This window comes from Terrapene carolina, unplaced genomic scaffold (assembly GCF_002925995.2).
Source record: "Terrapene carolina triunguis isolate 2854851 unplaced genomic scaffold, T_m_triunguis-2.0 Scaffold210, whole genome shotgun sequence".
In the NCBI taxonomy this organism is placed as follows: Eukaryota; Metazoa; Chordata; order Testudines; family Emydidae; genus Terrapene; species Terrapene triunguis.
This window is the reverse complement of record NW_020664561.1, coordinates 47,978,117-47,994,414: the sequence shown is the minus strand read 5'-3', so window position 1 is coordinate 47,994,414 and position 16,298 is coordinate 47,978,117. Positions and strand designations below refer to the sequence as shown.

Genomic DNA, 16,298 nt, shown 5'->3' with positions numbered 1-16,298 from the left:
ATGTAGTAGGTTGGAGCCCTAAAAATTAAAAAACAAACCAACCATGTGGTAGTACTACCATGTGGGCCCAATTATACATTGTTTAACAATACAAATATGCAACATCTGAGGAGATAAATGGAATAATGAAAAGTACACACCTACTCTGGGAAATTTATGGCTTAAAATGCTACCTTACTTTTTGTTTAATGAATGAATAAAGCTGCAGTTTCCCAGAAAGCAAGGACAAACATGCACTTCTACTAGCAGATTTAGCACTTCTGACCAAATAAGACACCAACTTCTTAAAAATATGCCTCATGCACTGGACTGGATTTTTTTTTTTTTTAAATGTGAACTTTAATACATTATTTCTTTTTAGAACTTGTACGGGAACCAGAATGGGAAGATCCAGATGACGACCTGCGGCGTCTGTAAGATACAAACAGAGAAAGCATGCAAAGAAATAAGTTCAAATTAATTTTATCACACACACCCACAATAGTTAGAAGACTAATTTATTTGATGGGCTAGTATATAAACTGAACATGTAAATAATCTGAAACCTTTTGTTTAGGCTCACTAACGTATTACACTTTTTAGTATTAAATTTACCACACTTCATATTAAATTTACAATTCCTTGATGTCACGGTATTCATTTATGAAAGTTAATCTAGCAATGGAGTACAGTAGACCCTTCAAACACTGAAACAATGGTTATCTAGGTCTTTTTCTATGGAACATGCTCCTAACAGGAGATTTTGCAAAGAAAGATTTTTTTTGATGTTTTAAAACATTTATGTTTTAAAAAGCAGCATGGTAATTGGGAGAGGGAGGGCAGAAAACCTATTTTTAAATACCAAAATGAATAACTGATAAAATTCAATCCTTTCCCAGTTCATTTCATTTCTTCACAAAGTGTATTACACACATTTTAAATGCACCCATTCTTATTCTACATAAACCCAAACCTTTCGGGTGACCGTGATCTCGATCGTCTTTTTTTGCGATCACCGGGCGAAGAAGATCTAGAGCGACTCCGCTTCTTGCCTCTCTCAGGGGAAGATGATGAACGAGAGCTTGAGTAAGATCTTTTTCTTGGGGTTGAAGACCCCCTGTGGGACCTGGAGCTGGATCTTTATTGATTAAGAAATAAATTTGATTTAATTTGTGCATAATACAAAGAAGACAGCAAAAGTCTACTACAGAGTTCAGATCAAAGAACATTCAATACAAGATTTGCCACAACATGTTACAAAATGTATTTGTGGATATTTTAATACTTACTTCTTAGTTAACAGTCAATAAGAACTTCTACCTTAACAATAAAAATACTTATTTTTAAAGTAATGCTTTTGAAATATGGTATTGTGGACCAGTGGTTTGGGAGCTTGTTCCCAGTGTTCTCCAGAATTAAGCTTTTTTGTTAAACATATTGCAGGAGATTGGGATGAGAGACAGCCTACAAGATGACTATACTCGTGCTAAGTAGTACAGTCCATAAAGTGAGAGGTAGGAGAACTACAGATTTAACATAAGCTATTTAAAATCATGTTTCGCTCATATTCCATTGTGGATCATTAAACCAAGGTTACTTCAAAAATAAACTGCCTAAATCTCCATCTCCATCTTTGGAGATATTTAAGAGTAGGTTAGATAAATGTCTATCAGGGATGGTCTAGACAGTATTTGGTCCTGCCATGCGGGCAGGGAACTGGACTCGATGACCTCTCGAGGTCCCTTCCAGTCCTAGAATCTATGAACCTATAAAAAAAATTACTAAAATTGGAAGAAATCTCAAAAATGGCCATTCCCCCCACCCAAATTCGCCTATTTGAGTTTGCAAGATTTCTGCTAAACTGAAGCAATTTTAATAAACTAAAAATGTTAGCAAAATATCTTGCATGGCATTTCGTCATTTATGTTTACAAAAATCAGCTACTTTCTCATGAAAAAAAATCGTATTTGTGGATTTGAAAAGATGATGAAGTCAGGAGGTCCTAAATTCTATTTCCAAGCCCAATGTTAAATCCACCAGACAAAGAGGATTTGGTGACAGTACTTTTTCAGATATCAAACCTGCAGAAATGTTTCACAATCTTCATTGTAAATAAAGTACTCACAAATGTTAAGTAATTTAATAGACAGGGAGGTCTGAAATCCCGTTTTTAAACCAATTTTGTACCCTAAAAATAACTTGTTCTGAACTTGTTGCTTCAGTATCAATGGGATGTCAAATAATAATTTGCTTTGTCTTTTATTACTTAACTTTATACCAGTTGCAATTCTCACTAGGCTAAAATTCAGACTAATGCCCAGGACAAATATAGCCAATATGGACATTGGGCAAATGGAGGGTGGAATGAGGGAGTAATCCTTCCCTCAGAGCAGCTAAAGAACTGTTTCATAAGATACATCCACACTGCACACCACTGGCTGCAGCATGTAGGGTAAGTGTAGCTCCATGCCACAGTGAAAAGCAGGATGCGTCCACACTGCAGAATGTAGCTACATGGGGCAGTGAAAGGCTCTGGCATGGAGAAGGCAGTGGGAACCTTTCCCCACTGCCTTCCCCCTGCCAGAGCCTTTCCCTCCTCCCAAAGTCTTTCACTGTGGTGGGGCAAGGGTCCAGCAGCTCCCTGCTGCTGGAGCCTTTCCCCTACTACAGGGAGTTGCTGGAGCCTCTCTGTCCACTGATGGAGTCTTCCCCAGCAGGGGAGGAAAGCTCCAGCAGCAGAGCCTTTCCCCACACTACACTGCTAAAAACAACAGCGTAGATGGGGAGGCAATGCTTTGGTGTGTAGAGAGCTGTGTAGAGTATATACTATGAGTGTCAGGTGTATCTTTATTTTTCCAAGCGTTCACTATCTACACTATTTATACTGTGGTCAGAGAGGTGGGGAGGGGAGTTCACATGCTGCTGTAAGATACCCACAGAGGCTGCATGGAGCATTCAACGGTTTTCTCTTTAGGAGATAATGGAATCCCTGCTTATATTCCACCCCTTAAATGAGGATACTCAAGAGGTTTGTGCTACACAAGGGATGCAAAACTAATTTTAGATGCCCTGCCCCACTGGTTTCACACCATAGGGGCCCTCTCCAGGAATGGAAAAAAGAGGTGGATTTGCATTCTACTGCAAAAACTTCTGTCAACAGGAAGCCTCAGTGAACTCATCACAAGGACTACTTGCTAGCTTTGGCTGCCATGCACAGTTCAACAATTGCTATACAAAAAGACCAGCTAAATCATCTTTAATGAGTATATCCAGAAAATCTGGACCAAGTCTTGCTTGCCTTGACCACATGTGAGTAATCTCAGACTTCACTGATCAATTACTCATGTAAGTAACCCACTGATTTCACATATTTCCCCCACGTTTACAATAAAGTTTCAACAGTTTTGTCTAATGGGGGATCACATACATTACCAATATATACAAAATAAGAGTATAGCACATCTTCTAATATTTCACACTTAATTGCCAGAGGAAACAGTAAATAAAGTTCCAAGAATTATTTTAAGCAAAAATATGCATTCAGATTCTCTTGCTTTGACATATTGCAGACATAGGGTTATCCACTTGCCTAGCTTTAGACCAGACTTTTAAAAATAGTCTCATAAAAAAAACAAACTTGCATTTTCAAGAATAATTATTTCATTTAATAGTGGTAACTCCTTGGAACACTGGACCTGGGAACAACTGACTTCCATGCTGAAAATGAGTTAAGTCAAAATAGTTTTTTAGAGAAACAAACAAGCAATCAGTTCTGCTACCCTTTTAATTTCTCTCTGCAAAGCAGAGAGAAAGCTACCTCATTCACCTTGATTTCGACCCACGAGATCTAGAATGTTCTCTGGAAGTGGAACGAGATCTTGATCTGGAACTGGAAGAGCTTCTTGAATGGGACCTGAAACAACATGGAGGATTTTTTCCAATACTTAAACAGCTTTATGAGACATGATTATTGTAAAATTACATCTAGAATTTTGATCATGCATACGAGCATCTGAAATACTAGTTCTTAATATTTGGAACTTTTCAAAAATTAATATTCATTTTCTTCCATAATTTGTTTTTAACAATATGCAGATGCAGCTATTTATTAAAGTACTTGGGCCCAGATTCATGAAAGACTATTTGGTCTTTAAAATTTTGCCAGATTGTACATTGGAGTTATTTATTTACTTTCAACTGTTGATAGATAATTCTAGTAAGAATTTCCAATATATAAGTTAAGGTTTTTATTAATGGCTTCCTATTAAGATATTTAAAGTTGTCATTAGAACTATTAGTTAAATTGTGAAAGCAGACAAAATAGGGTAGCAGTTATTTGGTAAAGTTAATAAAATAATTGCTTACCCTTTAACTATTTCATGAATCCAACCCAAATCTTGTAATTTGCACCTTAATGGGACACCATCAGCTTGGATTTTTAGAAGTGTATTAAATTAGGAGTCCTAGTATCTGATATAGTACTCCAAATACACTATCATGAACATTTCTTAAACAATGTATTTAAAAAGTGTCAAGATTTGTTATTCACTTGTTGATATTTACAAGGCTCTTTTCAGCAAGTGTGAAACTGCCTATAATCAGTCTCATTGTTTCCTCTGTATAAAAGGCACAATGCACACACAAGAGTAAATTTTTTTGCTAATTTACGGAAACCTCAGGCATTACTTGTAACTTTACAATGTTTTTAAACTAATGCAATTTTCAAATTGATGGTGTCTCCTTAAAATGCAAGCTGCAAGAGTACAGTACTACAAGTCTGGTATAATTGTAATTATTTTGAAGAGAAGACATGGCAAATCAAATTTTAATAACCTTTTCTGGCACTATTTGGTAAATTAATTCCGTAACTCCCAATAAATATTGTTACCAATGTCTCTATTTCATCATATTATGCAGAACAAGAATAGCCTGCACTTTTATTTTTAGCAAGATAAGATTTAGGTTTCTAAAAAACAAAAACTTCAAGGAGAACTCAAAACCCTTTGAACACACATTTATGTTTAATTAAATGAAGACTCAGCCCAATGTTGTGAATATGTATTGAAGTATCCATGAGAAGATTCCACCCAAAACTGGGAAATCCCAGGAAACACAAAATAAATTAAACTACTTTTCATCAACTTTGAGGGTTGTGAATTTATGTTTGACCCTTCATCTGAGCTGACTGTAGTTTGTATTATTTTTTTAAAAATATGACAGAATCTTATTTGCATTCCAGTAGCTCCCATGCAGTGGGTGCAGTTCACACAGGATGACACAGTCCCTGCCTCACAGAACTCAGACTCTAAGATGAAGGGTGGAAGAAAAGAGATGAAACGTACACCTCTACCCCGATATAACGCGACCTGATATAACACGAATTTGGGTATAACGCTCGTGGGGGGGGGGGGGGGGGGGGGGGCTTCGCGCTTCAACAGATCAAAGCAAGTTCAATATAACGCAGTTTCACCTATAACGTGGTAAGATTTTTTGGTTCCCGAGGACAGCGTTATATCGGGGTACAGGTGTACTATCAAAATGTGGTTTTTGATAAACAAATTGGCAAGTGCCAATCAGCTCTGCCAATAATATTTGGTTAGCTTCTTGTAGGCACTCTAACCTATGGAGGCATTTCAAGGAAAGGATAGTGATCTATGGATCTGTTCATGGAGGGCATTCTGTATAGAAGAAACTTTATGAAGTGGAAAAGGGGAATTCAGTAGAGGGTTCAAAAAAGTCAGGCAAGGATGGTGCACTTAGCAAATGAGTTTTGAATGGAAGGTGCAGGGGCAATGTGCTGTCATGTAGGCCAAGTAAAACATTTAATATACACATTCTAACAAAAATGAAAAAGGAAAGCTAATTTTCACATATTTGAAATCCTGGCCACTTCAGAGACAAAAGCAAAGTGTGCCTCACTTACCTTAAAGTCTGGCAAAATAGCTGATATTTTAAAGAGAGAAGCAGTTTAAGTGTAAAAAAAAAATTTTTTTTTTTTTTTTTACTCCAAGAACTTGAGACCATCCTAATGGATTTTTCTGCAGGTGCAAATTCTCCTAAATCAAGAGGCTATTCACCAAGTTTCAACTTCAGCAATTTATTATGGTCAAATTATAAGCTTCCTCCTACAATAACTAATTCTTAGCTATACTACTACTAGTTAGATATCTATGTGTTAATCTTACACATTTGTTAGTATTAAGGAGCTTAAGAAATAGAGAATTTTTTTTTTAAACCAACTAATAAAATGATGTGTTTATTAAATGGTTGGTTCACTACTGATTTGAGAATAAGCTTTTCTGTGTTCTCGTTAAATGTGCAAATTAGAGTTTTTATCTGGCCTCACTGAGACCCATGTAGACCCTGCAAACTCTTTAACTCAGTTAAGATCATCTTCCTTGCCTGATGCTCTAACCACATCATAATCATCTTAATCCCTCCATTGACTTCCCCTTTTCTACCACATGAAACTCAAGTTTATCATCTTCACCTTCAAGGCATTTTCCAATAGTGACCTTCTACTTTATCTGCTCTGATTGCATTACCTCCTACTTTACTATTCCCGCCTCCCAGTTTATCTTCTTTTCTCCCAACAATCCTCAGTACTTCCAAAAAAGCATCTAACATTAAATGCGACTACTCAACAGCAAGCCAAAAGGACTACAATTAGTTTTGAAAACATGCTAGCTTTCCTGTTTTTATAAGACACATTGGTTACAGATACAGCTGAAACATTAACTCACTGAAAGCAAAGTGACAAACTAAAAGAAGCCCTCACTTTTAAAACTGTGGCGCTACAAAAGGCCACTATAAAAATGTAATCTACCTGTGTAAACTGAATATGTAAAACTGTCACATTATTAACTGAAACTATAAAAGTCAATCAAGAAAAAAAGATGTAAATAAAGAAGTTAGATACTGACATTTTGCCTGGCGTTACCCTTGACCTGTACCCGTTTACCTTGACCTAGACCTTGAGCTTGAGTGGGAGGATGAGCGCGATGAAGATTGTGAGTGGGAAGATCGAGATTTAGAGCGACTGCGCCTGTTGGTTTTCTTTTTCTTATTAGCATCTTCTTCCTCACTGGCATCAAGATTATACTTTGAGAGATCAGCCTCATCTTCATCCTCATCCTGAAAAAATGTAGACTGTTAGTTAGGTGTGGAGACTTAAATATGAAGAAAATATGCAGAAAGCAGGATTACATTTTAGACTGTTTTCATTTGGAGTAGTAGTTTTTACTTGCTCTTGTTCTGTACTTTATTTGGAGCTTATGCCAATCTTTACAAATCCGTTTTTTTAGTTCTCTTTTGTTAAGATAACAAAAAAATCTCAAGCATTGAGTGCAGCTTGTTAAAAATCAAATAGCTACATAAAAATAATTTCAGAAACAGCAATAAAATAGGACTGAAAAAAGTGATCCTCAAAAACCTGCAGAATGACTAAATAATTAAAAAGTTAGGTAGTGAATTATAATGCCAGCATTTGTATTACAGTTCAGTGACTGTCTTAAAAAAATGAGACACAGCTTTATTTTGGGCAGATGTCTGGCAGAAGACTCAGGCTCAGAGGAAGTCTATCCCATTACCAAACTTAGGTCCAATTCTGCAAATTCCTCACATACTTAACTTTACACTCTGAGAAGTCCCACTGATTTTGTTGGTCAATGTGTAAAAGTAAACATGTGCACAAGTCTTTTCATGATCATGGCCCAAAAGGAACAACTAATATTTAACAATCACTATGTATTAAAAACAAAACTGCAGATCAGGAAGATATTTATTTCAATTTTATAGCTAAAAATAAAGCCAGCATCATTTAACAGAAGACATCTGGAACATGTCTAGTCCATGTTGACATTTATTTTAGATATTTTGAAAACATCAAAAATAGTGCAGCAGTAGGTAATTCAAAAAGATGTTAGTGTGCATTTTCACCATAATCTACTGGATCTACCTATTAAGACAGCCTATATAAACATATATTTCTTACAATGATTAATTCTGTTCCCAACGTTAAAATATAAATGTAAGTTTAAGTGATAAGATTCTGACCGCAGTCATTCAAAGCAACAAATACCGAGTTCAGGCTGACAAACTCTCCTTAGCTCATGCATTCTTCCAATACACACATATCCCACTCCAATACGCATACAGAGGTTAGGAGAGTGTATCATTCTTACTTATAACTTATGTATTGTATAACAATACCGATTTACAAGCAGCTAAGAATTAAGGCCAATCTCACTTAGTAAGAACATAGTACGTCAGCAGTAACAAAGAACAAGAATTATTTTACCTCATCCAATTTATACTTGGAAAGATCTTCATCCTCATCCTCCTCTTCTTCCCCTTCAGATTCCTTATCTTCTACTTCCTTCAGGATAGATGCAGGCCCAACTGGCTTCCCTCTGTATTTTTTCTTTTTGCGACCAAACTAATTGCAAATAAATAATGTGAGTGACACATGCTTTGTTTCCGCCCACTCCAACACAAGTAATACTAATTACAGTATATTAAACAAGCAGCCGCCTACTAGCTAACATGAAAAGACTATAATGAACTAAGACTTTTGTAAGACTCGTGGGAAAAAGTGAAAAATAGTAAAAACAACTTTAATTCAGGGCTTTGGAGTGGAGCCCGGAGCTGGAGCGCGGAGCAGCTCCGGAGCAGTGGAGCTGCAGGTTTTTGCCTGGAGCCGGAACACAGTTCCAAAGCCTGGCTTTAATTACAAATAAAAAAATATATTGCTATGTGTGGAGACAGAAAAGGCAAATTTCTACCATGAAATCTTAGTTGAATGACCAAAAAGTACTCAGCAAAAACCTACTGTAGATCTAAAATGAAAGACATATCACAATGTCTATATTCTGATAAATTCATCAAAAATGTGGATGCAATCAAACAGTATGTGCTTTACAAGACTGCTTTATAAAGACTTCAGTATATTTGGGAAGCAGTATGAGCACCCTAAAGAAAATAGCATAGGAAATCTAAAGCAGATCTTGTAAGCAGTTAAACTAATGAAACATAAACCACAGTTAACTCCCACCAATTTAAATTTTAACTGGTTTTTAGAAGTTTACCCCCACAACTTTCCAGATTCAACACCAATTCTGCTTCACATATGAATTGGCAAAAGCCGTAATTCAAAAGATTTATACAGCTAGCTTCCCTCACCCTGAGCCTGGGTGGCTGAGGCTTGGTCTACACCTAAAACTTAGGTCAACGTAGCTACATCACTCAGGCTGTGAAAAATTTGATGCACAGAGGGATGTAGTTAGATCAACCTAAGGTAGTTGCAGCAAGGTCAAAGCTTGAACCCCACTATTGATAGCAGCTAGGTCAATGGAACAATTCTTCTGTGGATCCTAGCATCTCGAGGGGGTGGATTTACTACAGCAACAGAAAACCCCCTTCCATCGCTGCAGGAAGTGTCTATACTACAATGGCATAACTGCAGCTGTGTCCATTGTAGTGCTTGCAGCGTAGATATACCCTGAGTTAGTTTCTCAAGCCAGGCGTCCCTGCCAGATATGTGCTCTTAACACAAATCTCTTCACTTTAACTTATGTTCCTCCAATGTAATAATTATACATAATCTTACCTCATCATACTCCCCATCTGATTCTTCACGTTCTATATACTCAACATTCTCTCTTTCATTAAAACCTCCTCCATATCCTGCAAATTGTAAAATAAGAATGTACGAGATAACCTCTTATATTGTGTAAATTCAATTACACCAAATACAAAGTCTTTGGTAAATGCTTTTATTATGCTACATCTGATTAAAATCCAATAGAAGATGTTTCTAGATGTATAAGCTATCATGAAACCTATACTAGGAATGTTATGCAATCTGAAGGGAAGTAGACATTAAACTGTTCTCACACAAGTGTATCAAAAATAGTTTTTACATATCTAATTGAGAAACTGAGGTAACCTTTGCTAAATTAAAGAAATACATCCCACTGCGACTGTTTAGCTAATTAAGGGCCAAGTGTCACAAAGGAGACATAATCAGGCTGTAAATGTCCAGCAGAAAATCCCTCTTGTGTAGGAGAACACCCTGCTGAAGCATCTGAGCTGCAGCCAGACCCTGCCTCTCCTTCTGACCCACAGGGCATGTCAGGGCAGAGAGGGCTCTGTTCCACCACTGCCATACTTCCATGATGTAGGGTCCATTATAGCCCATAACACAGAAGTGGAATTTAATACTCCTTGCTAGCAGTTTTAAGTTGAATACGATCAAGAGTGGGCCTGAGAATCAAGAAGCTGAAACAGACTCCCTGACACTCTATAGATTTGCCAGGCAAATTTGGCATGGGAGATAATCTAGTTCCCCAAAAAACATTTTTTTGCACGTTTTGTTTAACCCTACATTTATAGGGTGATTTCAGAAGGAAAGCAGAGGAAAAGGGAATATGACTGAGTTGACATTTCTGCTTCAAGCACAATTTCTGCTACAAGCACATTTCTGCTTCAAGCACAATTTTGTTACTGCTTTTTGTTGCATACAGGAAATATTTTATAAAGTGAAGCCTTAAGGTTATTTATCACATTCCATTTGAAATGATTGCTAGTAAACACATTAAAATTGCCCCTTCAATGGTATATACCCAACTATCATAACAAACTTGAACTTCCATTAAACTCCTCATTCTTCATTGCTCGTGCCATTTCCAAAATAACTGTTCTTGCCATTTGAAGTCATAGCAGATATTTTGACACAACAAATATCACTAATGCCGCCAAATATAGCCCCGCAAAAAAGAGAATGACGACTACAAAGGGGGAATAATTAGCACACACAAAAAAATGAACTTTTAAAACAGAGATCCTTTCATTCAAGTATCCTTAGTAAAAAAGACATTAGTGAGCCATCCTTCTCTTCCCAAACCTGATCAGAATGGCTTCTACAGTGAATGTTTTCTATAAGGTAGCAACACATTTAAAAAATTCTCAACACACAAACCCAACATGTATTTTGTTCAACTGTTTAGAGTCCCCAACATATTTCACCATTTCTGAATATCTGCTGGGAGCTCAGAACTACTTATTTTAATTTTCAACTTTAATTTCAGCTATAATTTATAGTTATTTGTAAGTAATAAAAATGCATTGTGCTACATGTACTTTCAATATATACGACTGGTCAACATGACTGTTAGTTTATTTTTAGGAATAAATAGAATAAATAGAATTGTGGAAGAAATAGAAAACTGTATTTTGTACTTTTCTCTATGAGGAATAAATTAAATTCTATGCTTCTAATTTTAGAAGTGACAGAATACTAAAACAGATTAATTCCCTGACCATGTAACACTTATTGGGCTTGTCTACACAATTACAACCCAATCAGTTCCAGTTACAACATGGTTGCAACCCTGACCTACTTATAATATGGTTCCATTTTGTAATGCAGATGGGACTTTATTATATCCGAAACATGATTGTAACCTACTACTGACTTATAAGTCTAGTGTAGATGGACTCTATGGCTACATATCAGAAATTCAAAATTAACATCTTCTGAGCTTAAACATAATCTGTTGGAAATTTATTTAAGAATTTGTTTTAATACTGTATCTTCATGAAAACTGAGAAAGTGGTTTAAACTGAATGACCTTAGAGGATTTCCTGAGGTGAACCACTATCACACTTGTACTTTACATACTAGTAATATTTAGCACGTATATAGACTTACAAGGATGGGATATGCAAGAGGAAGACTAGGTAGCATTGCTATATGCCTATTAAAAATGACCACTTGATTTAAGTTATGTTATGATTTCTAAAGTTTATGAAGAGAACTGAGTATTTAAAAAAGCAAATTTATCTTACCTGTCCTTTCCTCCAGTTTTGCATACTTTGGAGTATTACACATATTACACTCTGATCTCCTGGCCCAGTTCACATTGCCACAACTTTAGTGGGGGAGGGAAAAGAAAGTAAGTGTAAAGATGCAACATTTTATTTCAAGTTAAAGAGCTTGGGAATTAGGCAACATGCTCCAGAAAAGAATGAAATCAATTGATATTGATTAGCTGTGGTTTAAATTCACTACTAAACAAATAGGTAATTGTAACATCATCAGGCCCCACTCTTGCAGTACTTATGTACACACAACTCCCAGAAAAGTCTATAGGAATTTTGCCAGCATAAGGATCACATGCATGAGTCAAGTCGTCAGCCCCAAGAGAGGCACAGCTATGATCAAGCTTAAAATGCATATATATGCACATATCTATATCATATTATAGTAATAAAATGGCATATATTTGGGCATAAAAGGAACTTTCACATCATAACTGTACAAAAGTCATTTTTACCTGTCACTTTTTTTCAAGGGTTCTATATATATTGGGGAAAGGTGCTTGGCTTATTTAAAAAAGGCAGTAGAGATGGAAGAAAACAGAGGAAGATTGGAAAATAGTGGGAAAAGGACAAGAATTAGAGGGTGAAAAATAGGAGCGCATGGATGCAATCTGTAGGAACACAGGGGCAAGTGCAAGTTGTAAAGTTGAAATTTGACATAAACGTCAACTAGAATTCTATTAGCATTTTCTAGAGATGGAAAAATATTCTAATAAGTACAGGTTTCAGAGACTGGAAATTTTATGTAGATTAACAAAGACTGAATTCATAAATCAAAAAAAGAGGGTCTCAGGAGATACGAAGCTCTTCGTAAAATCAGGGTATCAAAAAAAAATCTGTTTCCATAAAAGTTTCAAACAATACAAGTATTCACATGTGGAGTTTGTGGAAAAACATAATTTCGCTGTACTCTGCCCTTCTTTCGCACCTTTTGAAACTTCACAAAGTCACTATGAAGTAAGTTTTATTCTCCCACCCCCACCTCTTTTTTTAAAAGATCCACACACACAGTAGCCTGTGATGTGAAGTAACTTGCCTACAATCACACAGGAAGTTTTTCACTCAGATCAGGAACGGAACACATACTTCCAATCCTGTGCTATAATCAAAAGACCATCCTGTCTGTCCAAAGTCATATTGATTAAATATTTGTTGTCCAGAAAAAAACTAAATGAAAACTAATCTAATGTGAAAACATACAAAACCTATTTTAAAAAGTATTTAAAAAAAAAAAGGAGGTCCCAATTTCTCTTGCCTACTCACTAAAAGCCACATTGATTCTGACTGAGTTAAATATCCAAGATACAAGACCTTTTAGTCAATTAAAAATGTTTATGGCAGGAATAATATTAAAGTTTCAAAACCAACATACGTTTTACATTGCCAATCATTAGCACTGAACAGGCCACGGCTCTTTTCAGCAAGCGTCTTCCCTATTTCAGTCCCTCCAGCTTTCATCATTTTGGCTTCAGTTGTTTTTTCTGAAAATAGATTCAACGAAATAATTTTCAAAAAGTTTCTTATAGATTGAACATTTCATTCTTTTGGGGGGAATATGAGAGAAGGGAAATCTAAACTGGAAAGATAGTCACCTCGACCACATCTGTTACAGCTGGTTCTTCTAGCAAAATTAACATTTCCACACCTGAAAAAAGAAATATATTCTTATGAAGGGCAATTAACAGTTTTTTTAAAATGGGGAGAGGATAAAGATGATAGCAATTAATATTTGGAAAATGTTTTGAAGATGAAAAATCCTATAAAGTTTTCTTTGTTTTGCAAAATGAATCATGACATTTTCCCAGCTTGAACGATTTTAATGTTGGTAGTTTAATTTTTGTAGTTAAAATAAAACTGCTATAGAAATTCAAAGAAACTTTAACAGTGACTTTTTGTTTTCTAACCTCGGAAATAAATTAGCTGTTTGTAACAGGGCCGTTAGTTTTCCTTTTGTTGTACAAATACACATTTCAGACCAGCAAAAAAAAACAAAGGCCGCTGGCAATTTTATTTTGTCAAGATTCTACTGCTTCACAGTAATAGCACTAGGCCCTTCATTCAGGGCTTTGGAGCAGAGCACGGAGCTGGAGCGCAGAGCAGCTACGGAGCTGTGGAAAGGCAGGTTTTTGCCTGGAGCTGGGGCACAGCTCCAAAGCCCTGCCCTTCATTAACTGTAAACATCCGGCAAAAGTTGGCAAATATTTTGTATTTAATAAAGCACCCTGGGTAAATATTTAACTTTTCTTATTAAATGTTTTCTCAAACATACTGGAACCTAACGGAAGACTTATAAATAAGACAGAAGGATTGTTGGGTTTCATTGCAGATTTTAAGTACCCTGTACTCCTATAGCCATGTCATTTTCCAGTTTACGGTTCTGATTCTGCAGTGTTTCTGCTCGGGCACACCCCTGCACCCACAGAGCCCTACCGACACCGACCGGGCTCTGAGGTGCACCCACGGGCCCGGGTGCACCCCCGCAGAACACGTTGCGGGATCGGGGCCCATTCGCTTTCTTTGCAGTGTGTGGTGCAGAGCTGCCATCGTGTCCCCGCCCCGAGAGCGAAGTGACCCTGGGGTGCAGCCAGTAGAGTAGTTGAGCCTCCCGGGCGGGGAGGCCTTTGAGTTGAAGGGCGCTGCTCTAAAGGGCGTTATTCATATGTCGGGCCCCCCTAAACCAGCCTGAGGCAGCAGAGATCCCCGCCGGGAGAAGGCGCTAAGGGGCAGGGACCTGCCCCACCATCCAGCCGTTGCCCAGCGGCCTATGGCCCCCGGAGAAGCAACAGCCCCGCAAACGGCGCCTCCTGTGCCCTGTAGGAAGAAAACTCGAGGACCTTGAGCTCCCCCGAACCCCGCCCCCCGGGAGCCCTGGGGCCCCGCTCCCCGTCCATGGCGCCCCGCGGTCCGCACCCCCCGTCCATGGGGCTCCCGGGCCCCCCTCACTTCTTGTCCGGGCAGATCCAGTCCCCGTCGCTGACTCGGAAATTCTTCGTCGACATCTTGGCCCACCGCGTCCAGAGCCAAGCGGCGCGGCACGGCACAGTAGGACCGGGGTCCTGCGTCTGATGGGGCTGCCTCGTAGCGCCTGTTTCCCGCTATCAGCCACCACAGTGTCGGCGCGCACAGGGCCCGGCCCTGCCCGAGGCAACGCGCCGAAGGGCAGCCGTGCGGCGCGGATTGTAATCAGGCATTGGAACAGACACCCTGCCCGGCCGGGAACGGGAGGTGGCGCGGAGAGTTCCCCCTAGGGGCCGGAGGACCCCATCGGAGGGAGCGGGGCGGGGCTGAGGGTTGGAATGAGAAGTGGCGGAGGGAAGCAAAGGGAGAGTGTGGAGGAGGGCGGGGCGGGGGAAAGGGGAGGGGTGTGGGGGGGAGCAGGAGAGAGCGGGGTGCGGGGGGGGGGTGACCATATTTCCCAAATTGAAAACGGGATTCCGAGGTGCCCCCTCCCTCACGAGGCTATTGCCTCTCCACTGCCACGCTGCCTCCCCTCCCCTCCCCATCTCTGCCTTCCCCCCTGCAGGAGGGGGCTGGAGGCTCTGATTGCTCGTCCCCCCCCCCGCCCATCACACGTTGCTCCGCACCACACCCAACTTTTTTGACAAAAGTGAGCATTTGTCCCGTTTGCTCTTGCCAACTGTCAGCAAGAGCAAACCAGACAAATGCCTCCTTTTGGGGGAAAAAGTCAGGACCGCCAGGACAAGGCTTAAAAAAGGAACTGTCCCTGCCAAAACTGGACGTATGGTCACCCTCGGGAGAGGGAGAGAAAGGGGCTGGGCTGAGATCAGACATGCTGGCCGGTGCTGGGAGCAGTGCTACATGATATGGAGATGCATACATACAGCAACCATGGCCACAGCCCACCTAGCTCAGGGATCCCAGCACTGCTAACAGTGCTGTAATTGGACTGGTGATGGCAACAGTAGACATTTTTATGAAAGTTTCTGTAGTGTAACGAGAGCCAAAGTGTCTGGGCCAGATCCTCAGGTAGCATGAACTGGTGTCACTGGATCTTCACTGCTGCTTGGCTGATTTACACCAGCTGAGGGTCCAGCTCTCTGATTTTTTCTGTTGCTGTCCAGTTCCCAACACAGAACCAAGTCAAACCAGCCTACCCCAGGCTTGCTAGCTCCTTCCCTGTCTGTATCTGCTCTAGCCCTTTGTTCATGATGCAGTGTGAGAAAGCTTAACTGTCCACCCTCACCATACAGGAATTTGTTGCAGCCCACTAACATGTCCTCCGGAGCCATCTTTTGGGTCCCAACAACCAGAGCCAGCAACACAGAGGAGTCGCTACCATTTGAAGAACTCTTGGGCTTTCACTCCTGTCTCAAGAAACGTGCAGAGCATCCAGGAGACACTGGTGCACTTTGTTTTCTGACCTACTGAAGGCACCTGTCAGAGGAGGAGGATGATACAGGAATGTCAGACTCATGCTG

General features: G+C 39.2%; 1 protein-coding gene across 1 annotated transcript; it reads right to left on the bottom strand.

Moving 5' to 3' along the window:
- Positions 1 to 251: 251 nt before the first annotated feature.
- Positions 252 to 14,990, bottom strand: LOC112115983 (zinc finger Ran-binding domain-containing protein 2). Its single transcript, XM_024213239.3, has 10 exons — positions 14,803 to 14,990; positions 13,452 to 13,504; positions 13,232 to 13,340; positions 11,827 to 11,909; positions 9,587 to 9,663; positions 8,279 to 8,416; positions 6,941 to 7,113; positions 3,806 to 3,892; positions 953 to 1,117; positions 252 to 411 (listed from the first exon to the last, which is right to left on the bottom strand). The coding sequence occupies exons 1-10, from the start codon at positions 14,856 to 14,858 to the stop codon at positions 348 to 350; spliced, it is 1,005 nt and encodes a 334-aa protein (XP_024069007.1). The 5' UTR covers positions 14,859 to 14,990; the 3' UTR covers positions 252 to 347.
- Positions 14,991 to 16,298: the final 1,308 nt, after the last annotated feature.